The 12,326-nt window shown below is 43.6% G+C and overlaps 1 protein-coding gene across 1 annotated transcript; it reads left to right on the top strand.

The window, feature by feature from the left end:
• The first annotated feature begins 1,943 nt into the window (after window positions 1–1,943).
• LOC117540820 lies at window positions 1,944–5,743 on the top strand. Its single transcript, XM_034207685.1, has 2 exons — window positions 1,944–3,900; window positions 5,034–5,743. The coding sequence occupies exons 1-2, from the start codon at window positions 2,524–2,526 to the stop codon at window positions 5,730–5,732; spliced, it is 2,076 nt and encodes a 691-aa protein (XP_034063576.1). The 5' UTR covers window positions 1,944–2,523; the 3' UTR covers window positions 5,733–5,743.
• Window positions 5,744–12,326: the final 6,583 nt, after the last annotated feature.

Raw genomic sequence — 12,326 nt, forward strand, 5'->3', positions numbered from 1 at the left:
CTTTTTTGACAAACTCTATTCCTTGTTCCATGCCTCCCCCAAAAATCAGAGGCAGTTAGCGCAGTGTGCGCAAGCAGTCGGACAGCGTCTCTTGGTGATAGGGCGTGTTTTGTCCATCCGCTGGGTGGCTTCAAGTGAAAGGAGCGTCAGAGCAGTCTGGGAAAACTACCGAGTGCTTCATGATCACTTCACAAATGCTGCAAACGACACGAGCAGGGATTCCAGAGACAGAGCAAAGTACAAGGGCCTGGATGATGTGCTCACATCTGCAACGTTTGTCAGCAATCTGGGACTGATGTACGATGCGCTCACAGAGCTCAGCGACCTCTCTCGGCAACTCCAAAAAAGAGAGATGACACTGCCTACAGCAGATAGGCTCTTAACTCGAGAAATACGAGTTTTTGAATCCATGGTCACCATGCCTGGCCCACACATGACTACAGTTCATACAGCTCTAGCTGAGAAGTCCTTCAAGGGTGTTGCCCTGCGTGAGAATGGCAGGCTTGTACAGATTCATGCAGGTCAGTTTTTCCGCAGTATGGTAGAGAATCTGAGATACAGAATGACTTCCACAACCTCCTCTCATGTCAGCACAAGAGAAATCCCATTACATGGCCGGGAGGCCCGGGACAATCAGCTAATCCAGGACATGAAAGTTATCCATCCTGGAAGTTGGCCTGAAGAGGAGTTAGACGTACAGTATGGGGACGTAGAGGTGCTACGTTTGTGCGAAGTGCTGAAAGTGGACAGAAGAGAGACTGTTCAGGGCTTTCGCGAATACAAGGAAACCAGGGCATCCCGTACACCTGCTGCCATGGAGCCTCTACTGAAAGCAGTCCGAACCATCGTTGTCTCCACTAGTGAGTGTGAGCGGGCATTCAGCTGCATGAACGATATCCTTACTGCAAAAAGGAATGCTCTCTTTGTCAGCCGACTGTCCAGCCTGGTTTTCATTAAATGTAATGGACCATCACTAGGACAGTTCAATCCGGAACAGTATGTCAGGTCCTGGCTGGCAAAGGGAAGGAGAAGTGCTGATGAAAGAGCCTGTCCAGCTCCAGCCCCTGATACTGATGTCCCCAATGCCTTCTGGAGCCTTTTCTAACAATGTGAAGTATATTGCAAAGCAGCTCACCCAGTGAGAAGACTTTTGGCATAATGTGCCGATTTGTACAGATCCTGGAGATAGAAGGACTTCAGACCAACCAGGGAGTTATCTGATCAGCTTGGTGTTCAATGTAACTCTTTACCATGGCTCAGACTTTGTTACTTGCAGTTACAGTTTCTCATTTTAGATTGTGCAAATTTTGCATTTGTTTTTACATGTTCTTTGTTCATGCGCTTTATCATTTTTCTGAGTTGGAAAGTTAGATTGCATCATAGTTTACTTTATACATATTTTTATTCTTCAGTGGTGAAGTATATTGCAAAGCAGCTCAGCCATGTGAGAAGACTTTTGGCACTTTTTCGTTTTTCGTTTTCTGAGTTGGAAAGTTAGATTGCATTCAAAATGTACAGAAATACTTAATTTTGTTAAAGCTTTTTATAAAAAATGCTTCTGACCAGAGCTTTGTTTCCTTGTCATTAATGTTGAACACCACCAGAGGGGCTCTCACCTGAAAGGTCTCTGCTTCATGTGTCTTCAGCAGAAGATCTAGACTTTGATTGCTATATTTTCAGTTAATATTGACCTTACTGAGCTTTAGCCATATCCGCTGCCTATCATAAAAAATGTTAAGTACAGTGAACCTTTCTAAAATATACAGTAGTAAAGAGACAAACCCACCAGCATTATAGTAGCCAAATTCTTGTTTGTGGGCTGTATATATAAAATTGACTTGAAAAAGTTGCTGATTTTAGAGTACTGGCACCTTTTTCATTCCAATTCAAGCACTGGATACTACTGAATTGACCTGGGCATAGGCGGGGACTCAGCCAATTTCAGGGTACAGCCTACTATTTAGGGAGGACACAGGTGCACAGCATTAGGGATTGGGAATCACCAGAGGGAAGCCACACAGTTTTTCAACCGTGCGTGTTTTCGCTTATTTTCTGTTTGTTTTGAGTTAATTTCAGTTTATTTCTTTATCACAGTTAGTTGTTTAGTTATCAGTTAAACACCCGGCTCTTGTTTTGCTGTCATCATCCTGCAATCCAAATAAACATCTTAAATGCACTCAAAGAGAAGACCTGATTTGCTGTCAACACCACGCGTCTGGAAAAGCTTCACACCATATCCCTCACCGGCAAATATTTGTTGTTCGGTTGCCTTTACATTTGTTGAAAAACTCGCTTCCAAAGACGGATGGACAGAGGAGGACAGCGCTGTATTCATTGACTTTTCCCGACTTAAATCCATGTTACGCACCCGCAAGAGGAACGGGGACGGACCAAACATCAAAGTCACGGTAGGAGTATTTATGAATGAATAAAAGGTTGCGGAGGAGAGTGGCCTTCACGCAACGGGATACAGGCAAATCCCATAAAGTAATTATAAACAAAGCCTCCGTGGATTGCTAAATAATGGCCATGAGTAACGAGGAAAATCAGGAAATGAACGCAGAAATGAACGCTGCTGTCAATCAAACTGAAAAGGAGGATGGGCTTGGTAAAAGGACAGCTAAACTCACATATAAAGCAGCGGAAGCAAAGATATTATCTATGCAAAAGGATAGGAACTCTGGGATAAAGCAATTGTGTAAAATGGCAAAGGAATTCGAACAAATGATGATTTCAGATGGAAATGTTTCTGACATGCAAATCAAACATGAAATGTTGTGGAAACTGTCTGGGGAAACTACAAGGTTGCATGAGTCATTAAAACCTTTGTTGCCTGAGGATGAAATGTTTAAACAAACGGAATGGTTTCCAAATCAAATGCACAATGTTAAAGGAGTAATACACAAAATGGAAAAATGGGTCCATGCAAACAGGGAGAAATGCATACAGGTTGTGGATGATGAAAATGATGTGTTACATGCAAATGAGGAGCTGGATAATATTGGGCCAAATGACAGTATTGGTGACAAAACAAATGTGTCAGGTGGAAGCTCTGGCCATTCAAGGTCCTCAAGGTCAACAACGTGCTCTGCACGTATCAAGGCAGAGGCTGAAATGGCTGCGCTCCTGGCTTTGGAGGCTGCTCTCAAGGAAAAGCATGAGCTGGAAGCTCAAGAGGCTCAAATTAGGAAGAAAAGGGAATTGCTTGAAGTGCAAAGTCAGATTGCTGCGCAGACAGCAAAAGTCACAGTACTCCGAAACAGAGGGTCTGACATAGGAGTCACAAATGGAACAAATTCATATGTGTCAAAACACGAGTCAGCTCTCAAACCCTCTGCTGTGCCATTTGTTCCACAAACTTCAAGTTGTACCGTCCATCATCCACCAACAGGAGGCAGTAAAACTGCTATGTCAATGAAAGCACAATTATTGGAGCCAAACTGTCAATACAATCATCCACCAACAGGAGGCAGTAAAACTACAAAACCCACTCAATCACATCAAAATCCATACAACCAGTACAATCCACCAACAGGAGCTGCTAAAGCTGCAATGCCATTACAGTCTCAGCAGCTACAGGATCCATACAACCAGTTCAATACTGCAGCTACAATGCCAAGTGGAACAGGGGCACGGCGCAAAGAAACCATTTCACAAGGAACCAGATCAAAAACGTATGCTTTAAATCACATCCCAAGCATGCCTCAAAGGTCTTTGCAGTCATATCCCAGTGCATATACACAACAGCAATGTATCCAAGTCGATGAGGACCAAGGCAGAATGCCTCAAAGATCTCGTCAGTCATATCCAACTGCACAGCCATCACAGCAATCAAACCAAAACAGGGAGGAACCGGACCAAGGCAATATTTTCACCATCATGCAAAAGCAAAACGACATCATTACATTACATTGCATTTAGCTGACGCTTTTATCCAAAGCGACTTACAATAAGTACATTCGACCAGGGAGACACAACCTTGAAGAAAACAGAATCATATAAGTACATCAGGTTTCATAGAGCCAAACATTTCAAGTGCTACTCAACTGGCTTTAGATAAGCCAGTCCTTTATTAGTATAAAAGTGCTTCGTTAATAGTTCTAACGCTCGAAGTGGAGTCGAAAGAGATGAGTTTTCAGTTTGCGCCGGAAGATGTGCAAGCTATCTGCCGTCCTGATGTCAATGGGGAGCTCATTCCACCATCTTGGAGCCAGGATAGCAAACCCATGTGTTTTTGCTGATGGGAACTTGGGTCCCCCTCGCAGCGAGGGTGCAGCGAGTCGTTTGGCTGATGCAGAGCGTAGTGCACGCGCTGGGGTGTACGGTTTAACCATGTCCTGGATGTACGAAGGGCCAGATCCATTCGCAGCATGGTAAGCAAGTACCAGTGTCTTGAAGTGGATTCTAGCAGTTACCGGAAGCCAGTGAAGGGAGCGGAGGAGCGGAGTGGTGTGGGAACATTTAGGAAGGTTGAAGACCAGACGAGCCGCTGCATTCTGGATGAGCTGCAGAGGTCGGATGGCACATGCAGGTAGACCAGCCAGGAGGGAGTTGCAGTAGTCTAGGCGTGAGATGACGAGAGCCTGGACCAGAACCTGAGTCGCTTTCTCTGTCAGCTGGGGACGTATCTTCCTGATGTTGTAAAGCGTGTATCTGCAGCAGCGGGTTGTAGCAGCTATGTTTGCAGTGAAGGACAGGTTGTTATCTAGGGTCACACCCAGATTCCTTGCAGTCTGAGTCGGGGAAACAACTGAGGTGCCGATGTTGATTGTTAGGTCAAGAGTGGGACAATCTTTTCCCGGAAGGAAGAGCAGCTCAGTCTTGTCAAGGTTGAGCTTGAGGTGATGAGCAGACATCCACTGAGAGATGTCAGCTAGACAAGCAGAGATGCGTGCGACGACCTGGGTCTCTGAGCGGGGAAAGGACAGAATTAATTGGGTGTCGTCAGCGTAGCAGTGGTAAGAAAAACCATGCGGGCTAATGACTGATCCGAGCGAGTTTGTGTACAGGGAGAAGAGGAGGGGACCAAGAACACAGCATTACTAGTGCAACAGCAGTCTTCATTATCATTACCCCCAAGGGACATACCAGTGTTTGATGGAAACCCTCTTGAGTACAACTTATTTGTCAGAGCTTTTGAAAATGGAGTGGAAGGAAAAGCTGCTAGCAGTGTAGACTGCTTATACTACCTGGAGCAGTACACTCGAGGGCAACCTAGAGAGCTGGTCAAGAGCTGTCAACACATGCCATCTGACAGGGGGTATCAAAGAGCAAGAATGCTTTTAGAAGAACGCTTTGGAAATGAGCAAAAAATAGCCACTGCATATATGGAAAAAGCACTTGGATGGGCACCACTGAAGTCAGAGGACATCAAAGCCTTTCAAGCATTTTCACTATTCCTACGCGTCTGCTGTAACGCTATGGAGGACATAAGCTACATGTCAGAAATGAATATGCCATCAAACATACGTGCTATAATCATGAAGTTACCATACAAACTGAGGGAAAAATGGAGAAACATTGCTTTTGAACATCAGGAGAGACGCCATCGTCAAGCAGGTTTTAGTGACTTGGTCAATTTTATTGAGAGACAAGTGTCTATTGCATCTGACCCACTGTATGGAGACATTCAAGACACAGTTGTCTCATTCTCAAAATTCAAAGTTGGAAATAAAGTGTCACAGGGAGAAGGAGAAAGGAAGCAGTTTCGCTACATCTGTGGCAGCTGTTAACTCTGAAACTCAAAAGGAGAAATACTTACCTGATAAGTCAACAAAGGGACCTTGTCTGCTGTGTGAAGAGGGCCACAGATTGGAAGTGTGCCCCAAGATGGAAAAGAAGCCGCATCGGGATAAAATTGATTTCCTAAAAATGAAAGGTGCTTGTTTTGGATGTCTATCAGTTGGACACATGAGTAAAGATTGTCACAGTCGGCTGTCTTGTAAGTTGTGTAACCTGAAACATCCTAGCATTCTCCATATCCATGCAAAGGAATGGAAAGAAATCAAGTCAAAGGACTCACAGCAAGAAACAACAAGGATGAGTCAAGCCACTACTCCCAAGACATGTGGCCATATAGGAGCCGGAGCACAGGATTGCGTCTTGTCAATTGTGCCTGTAAAGATCAAGGCAAAGAAAGGCAGCACAATTCTAAAGACCTATGCATTTCTAGATCCCGGCAGCTCATCTACTTTCTGCTCTGAGCAACTGATGAGGAAGCTAAAGGTGAGAGGAAGGAACACTAAATTCCTGATGAAAACAATGAATAAAGAAAGCTTTGTCAACAGTCACGTCATCTCAGGATTAGAGGTAGCTGCACTCAATGGTAACATCTATATTGAGTTGCCTGATGTGTACACCCAACGCAAGATGCCTGTGACTCGTAATAACATCCCACAACAGGAAGACTTGTATGCTTGGCCATACTTGGACTCTCTGGAAATTCCTGCTATCGATGCTGATGTGGAGCTGTTAATTGGAACTAACTCTCCAGAAGTATGGAGCCATGGGAAGTGATAAACAGCAGGGGTAAAGGACCTTACGCTGTTAGAACCCTATTGGGATGGGTTGTCAACGGACCATTGAGAGGAGGCAATGAGTGGGAGTAGCTGCCCCACAGTCACAGCCAACCGCATATCCATTGCTCACATAGAGGAACTGCTGGTGAAGCAGTACAACCATGACTTCAATGAGAAATCAGCAGAAGACAAGCCAGAAATGTCCATAGAAGATCTTAAGTTCATGCAAATTGCCAACACTTCAGCTGAACTCAACAATGGACATTACTGCTTGAAGTTGCCTTTTAGAGAAGAGGACAATGTTGTCATGCCCAACAACCGCCATCTTGCTGAGCAAAGGGTCCTCTGCCTAAAAAGGAAATTGGAGAGAAATTCAACATTCAAAGAGGAATACACCAACTTTCTTGATGTCATAAACAATGGCTAGGCAGAGAGTGTGCCAGAGCATCAGGTGAAAGGAAAAGAAGGAAAGGTGTGGTACATCCCGCATCATGGGGTGTACCATCCTAAAAAGAAAACCCTGAGAGTGGTATTTGACTGTGCGGCAAGCTACAAAGGTGTGTCACTCAACACTAAACTACTCCAGGGACCTGACTTGACAAATTCTTGCTCGGAGTTCGCACAAGGTTTTGCCTAAACTCTATAGCAGTTATGGCTGACATAAAAGCTATGTATCATCAAGTCCATGTGGCAAAACAGGATGTAGACTTTCTTCGCTTCCTATGGTGGCCAAGAGGTGATCTGACACAGCCGCTCACTGAGTACAGAATGACTGTTTGGTGCAATATCATCGCTCAGCTGTGCCAGTTTCGCCCTTAGAAAAACGGCTGAAGACCACAAAGCAGACTTCCCAGTTCATGTAACGGACACCATCAAGCAGAACTTTTATGTGGATGATTGCTTGAAATCCTTGTCTTCAGAGGCAGAAGCCATGTCTTTGGTTACAGACCTGACCGCTCTATGCCAGTTGGGAGGATTCCAACTGCTGAAATGGATCAGCAACAGCAGGTCAGTGTTAGAAGCCATTGATGTGGAGAAAAGAGCCAAGGAAGTGAAAGAACTGGATTTCGACAGAGACAGCCTTCCTGTCGAAAGAACCCTGGGACTGCAGTGGTGCGCAGAAACTGACACCTTTAGGTTCAAGATGGCAGTCCAAGAAAGGCCATTCACAAGAAGAGGTATCCTGTCGGTGGTGAGCTCGGTCTACGACCCCATTGGATTTTTAGCACCCTTCACCTTACCTGTCAAGATAATGCTGCAAAACCTCTGTAAGATGAGCTACAGTTGGGATGAGCACATTCCTCAAAACTACCAGTTGCAATGGGTGGGGTGGCTAAAAGACCTAAGAAGACTCAGCACTTTCAGTGTGCCGAGATGTTTTAAACCCAAAGGATTTGGACAGCTCACAAGTGCCCAACTACATAATTTCTCTGACGCCAGCGAGAACGGCTATGGCACAGTTTCATACTTGAGGCTGCAGAGTGATGATGAGAAGATCCATGTAACTTTCGTTCTCGGAAAGGCATGAGTTGCTCCTCTAAAGAATGTGACAATCCCAAGGATGGAACTAACAGCTGCTGTGCTGGCAGCGAGAGTTGACAGACTCCTGAAAGCAGAGTTGCAACTAGAGCTGGAAAACTCAATCTTCTGGACAGACAGCACAACAGTGTTAAAGTACATCAGGAACGAAACAAAGCGCTTTCACACCTTTGTTGCCAATAGGGTCTCTGCTATAAGAGAAGCCACAGACATCTCACAATGGAGGTACGTTGACACAAAACGGAACCCAGCTGATGAGGCCTCTCATGGGGTGAAAGTTGAACACCTTCTCACTTGCAGCAGATGGATCCATGGCCCAGAGTTTCTTTCCAAGAGTGAAGAGGAATGGCCTCGTAACATCTTGGATTCAACTTCCATCAGCAGTGATGACCCAGAGGTTAGAGGAGAAGTTTCAGTTAATACTGTCATCATTAATGATGCACCAAATGCAACAAATAACATCTCTGATGAAGACTCACAGAATGCAGTAAATCAACTGATAATCCACTTCTCCTCGTGGAAAAGGCTTAAGATCTCAGTTGCGTGGTTTCTCCAGCTGAGAAAGACGTTGCAGTTGTTGAGTCAAAAGAGAAAAGAAATACAAGCTTCTCTGTCCAGCAGTGGACTTGACCCAACTCAACAAAAGAACAAAGAGGAAGAGGACATGAAAAGATTCAGAGCCACAATGGGTGGTCACGTCTTATTTCCTGAAGATATTGACGCGGCAGAAAGTGTCATCATTCAGTACTGCGAAATGGACAAGTTTAGTGATGAAATCACTGCTTTGAAAAAGGGAACATCTGCAGTGAAGAAAAGCAGTCACATTTATAAACTTGATCCGGTGCTGAAACAAGGAATCTTGAGAGTATGAGGTAGGCTTAGCAAAGGAGCAATGCCTGAAGACACAAAACATCCAGTCATTCTTGCTAAGGACCAACATATCGCCACTCTAATCTTACGCCACATTCATGAACAGTTAGGACACTGTGGAACAAATCACCTACTTTCCAGACTTCGTCGATAATACTGGATCACCAGAGCAAATGCTGCTGCTAGAAAGATCCTCTCTTCCTGTGTTGTCTGCAGACGATATAGGGGAAAGCTGGGTGAACAAAAGATGGCAGATTTGCCAAAAGAAAGACTGCAATCTGATCTTCCACCATTCACAAATGTGGGCATTGACTATTTTGGGCCGTTTGAAGTGAAGAGAGGCCGCAGCCTCATCAAACGCTATGGAGTTATCTTCACCTGCATGGCCAGTCGGGCAGTCCATCTGGAAATGGCCTATTCATTGGACACCAGTTCTTGCATAAATGCAATACGCAGATTCATTTCCAGGCGAGGCCAAGTATTACACATCAAATCAGACAACGGAACCAACTTTGTTGGAGCAGAACGTGAGCTGAGAGAAGATCTATCTCATTTGAACCATCAGAAAATTCAAAACTCACTGCTTCATTCTGGAGTGAAATGGAGTTTCAACACTCCAGCCGCATCCCATCATGGAGGAGTATGGGAAAGAGTCATTCGCATGGTCAGGAAAGTGCTGAACTCTATTCTTCATCAGCAACATTTGGATGATGAAGGACTACAAACACTCCTGTGCGAAGTGGAAGCCATATTGAATGACCGTCCCATTACAAAAACCTCAGAGGATCCAAATGATCTCGAACCCCTGACTCCAAATCACATTCTCTTGTTAAAAGGCAAACCTTCTCTACCACCCGGGCTTTTTGACAAAAATGACTCTTACTCCAAACGACGATGGAGGCAAGTTCAATTCCTTGCCAATCTCTTTTGGCACAGATGGATTCAGGAGTATGTACCACTATTGCAAGAGAGACAACGGTGGCCAAAGGACAAGAGGAACTTTGTCACAGGAGACATTGTCATCGTAGCGGACTCTAATGCCCCTCGCGGATCCTGGCTGTTGGGCAAGGTACTGCAGACCTTTCCCGACAGACAAGGACTTGTGCGGTCGGTTAAAGTCCGGACGAAGTACAACATCCAGGAGCGACCAATCACGAAGATCTGTCTTCTATTGGAAGCTGAATAAAGACTGAAACCCAACTTCTATTATTGGGGTTACCAACCCTATTGGATTATCTACATGAACAATGAACATTATGGATTGAGAATACTGATATGGACTATTCTATTTGGCTGAAATGTTTTGTATGTTGTTGAATTGTTATGTTATTATACAGTAACAATTAGGAGCCGGTGTGTTGCAGCCAATTTGATGTATTTTAATATTTGTATATGAAGGTGCTGTGATACTACTGAATTGACCTGGGCATAGGCGGGGGGGGACGTCCGTTTGTGATGACGCTGCACAGCTGATCGTCTGACAGCAGCTCTGTTCCCGTTATTTTCACAAACACCCCTGCCTCTGTTAGTACACATTTACTGACACAAACATTTGTATCATCTGTTGTAAACTCAAATAAATAAAATAAAATAAGAACTAATTCTCAAAAAAGATAAACGCCATTCTTAAAATGTATAAAAGAACAATAGTTTGATTAATATTGATTAGTGTTGCAGCCAATTTGATGTATTTTAATATTTGTATATGAAGGTGCTGTGATACTACTGAATTGACCTGGGCATAGGCGGGGACTCAGCCAATTTCAGGGTACAGCGGCAAGCCTACTATTTAGGGAGGACACAGGTGCACAGCATGAGGGATTGGGAATCACCAGAGGGAAGCAACACAGTTTTTCAACCGTGTGTGTTTTTGCTTATTTTCTGTTTGTTTTGAGTTAATTTCAGTTTATTTCTTTATCACAGTTAGTTGTTTAGTTATCAGTTAAACACCCAGCTCTTGTTTTGCTGTCATCATCCTGCAATCCAAATAAACATCTTAAATGCACTCAAAGAGAAGACCTGATTTGCTGTCAACACCACGCGTCTGGAAAAGCTTCACACCATATCCCTCACTGGCAAATATTTGTTGTTTGGTTGCCTTTACAATTAGAGTGCACAATAGAAATAAAATAATTGAGAGAAGAAAAAGAGATGTTATCTATCAAAACCCAGTTAGATTAACATTCATTGGATTGCACACTTTGTTTGTTTGTGTGGATATCTAGCAAATTCACATTTTTAAATAGCACTTAATGACTGACTGAATGGAAATGACAATAAATGAAAATGTAAAACGAAAAAAGCGATCATGAAAATGTTTCCAAAAAATGAATAAAATGATTTTTGACCACTTTGTTGTTCAGATATATCACATATTTGTAACTAAATGATACATGAATTGAAACAAAACACGGTATAAACTGAGGAGTGACTCCCGTGAGGTTCATGTATTTTCTTCACTCTGCTCTCATGTCAAGAAGCATCAGATCAGTGCATGCACTGCATCGTCCAATCAGTGAGCGATACACAGTAAGGGGCTGGGCGAGTGTCTGAGGATTTCATCGGAGGATGGTCTGATGGTTCCTCGGTTATCGCTCCTCCATTATCGCTCCTCGCTCCTCGATCCTCCGGCAAAAATAAGGCCATTGGGACGCTACTCAAGATGGCGCAGACAAATCGACTTCCGGTGAGACCGAGACCGAGGAGCGAGGAAATTAAAAATAAGAGAAGTGAGAAGGGGCCAGCGAAACCACGAGAAGCAGGGAAATGAGTTTTAAGAGCAATGGGACGTCCTTTCCTCCGGAGCGTCTTGTGAAGCGACGTCCGTTTGTGATGACAATGCACAGCTGATCGTCTGACAGCAGCCAGCTCTGTCCCTGTTATTTTCACAAACACCCCCGCCTACACATTTACTGACACAAACATTTGTATCATCTGTTGTAGACCCCAATAAATAAAATAAGATAAGAACTCATTCTCAAAAAAGATAAACGCCATTCTTAAAATGTATAAACGAACAATAGTTTGATTAATATTGATTAGAGTGCACAATAGAAATAAAATAATTGAGAGAAGAAAAATAGATATATTATCTATCAAAACCCAGTTAGATTAACATTCATTGGATTGCACACTTTGTTTGTTTGTGTGGATATGTAGCACATTAACATTTTAATAGCACACTTAATGACTGACTGAATGGAAATGACAAATGAAAATGTAAAATGAAAAAAGCGATCATGAATAAAATGATTTTTGACCACGTTGTTGTTCAGCTATATCACATATTTGTAACTAAATGATACAAGAATTGAAACAAAACACAGTATAAACTGAGGAGTGACTCTCGTGAGGTTCATGTATTTTCTTCACTCCGCTGGGAAACTGCTCTCATGTCAA

Source organism: Gymnodraco acuticeps, unplaced genomic scaffold (genome assembly GCF_902827175.1).
Source record: "Gymnodraco acuticeps unplaced genomic scaffold, fGymAcu1.1, whole genome shotgun sequence".
Classification (NCBI taxonomy): Eukaryota; Metazoa; Chordata; class Actinopteri; order Perciformes; family Bathydraconidae; genus Gymnodraco; species Gymnodraco acuticeps.

Coding starts and splice junctions, on each gene's coding strand:
- LOC117540820 (XM_034207685.1), top strand. CDS start 2,524: ATGGCCATGAGTAACGAGGAAAATCAGGAAATGAACGCAGAAATGAAC. Junction 3,901..5,033: donor TGCAAAAGCAAAACGACATC/ATTACATTACAT, acceptor GGGACCAAGAAC/ACAGCATTACTAGTGCAACA.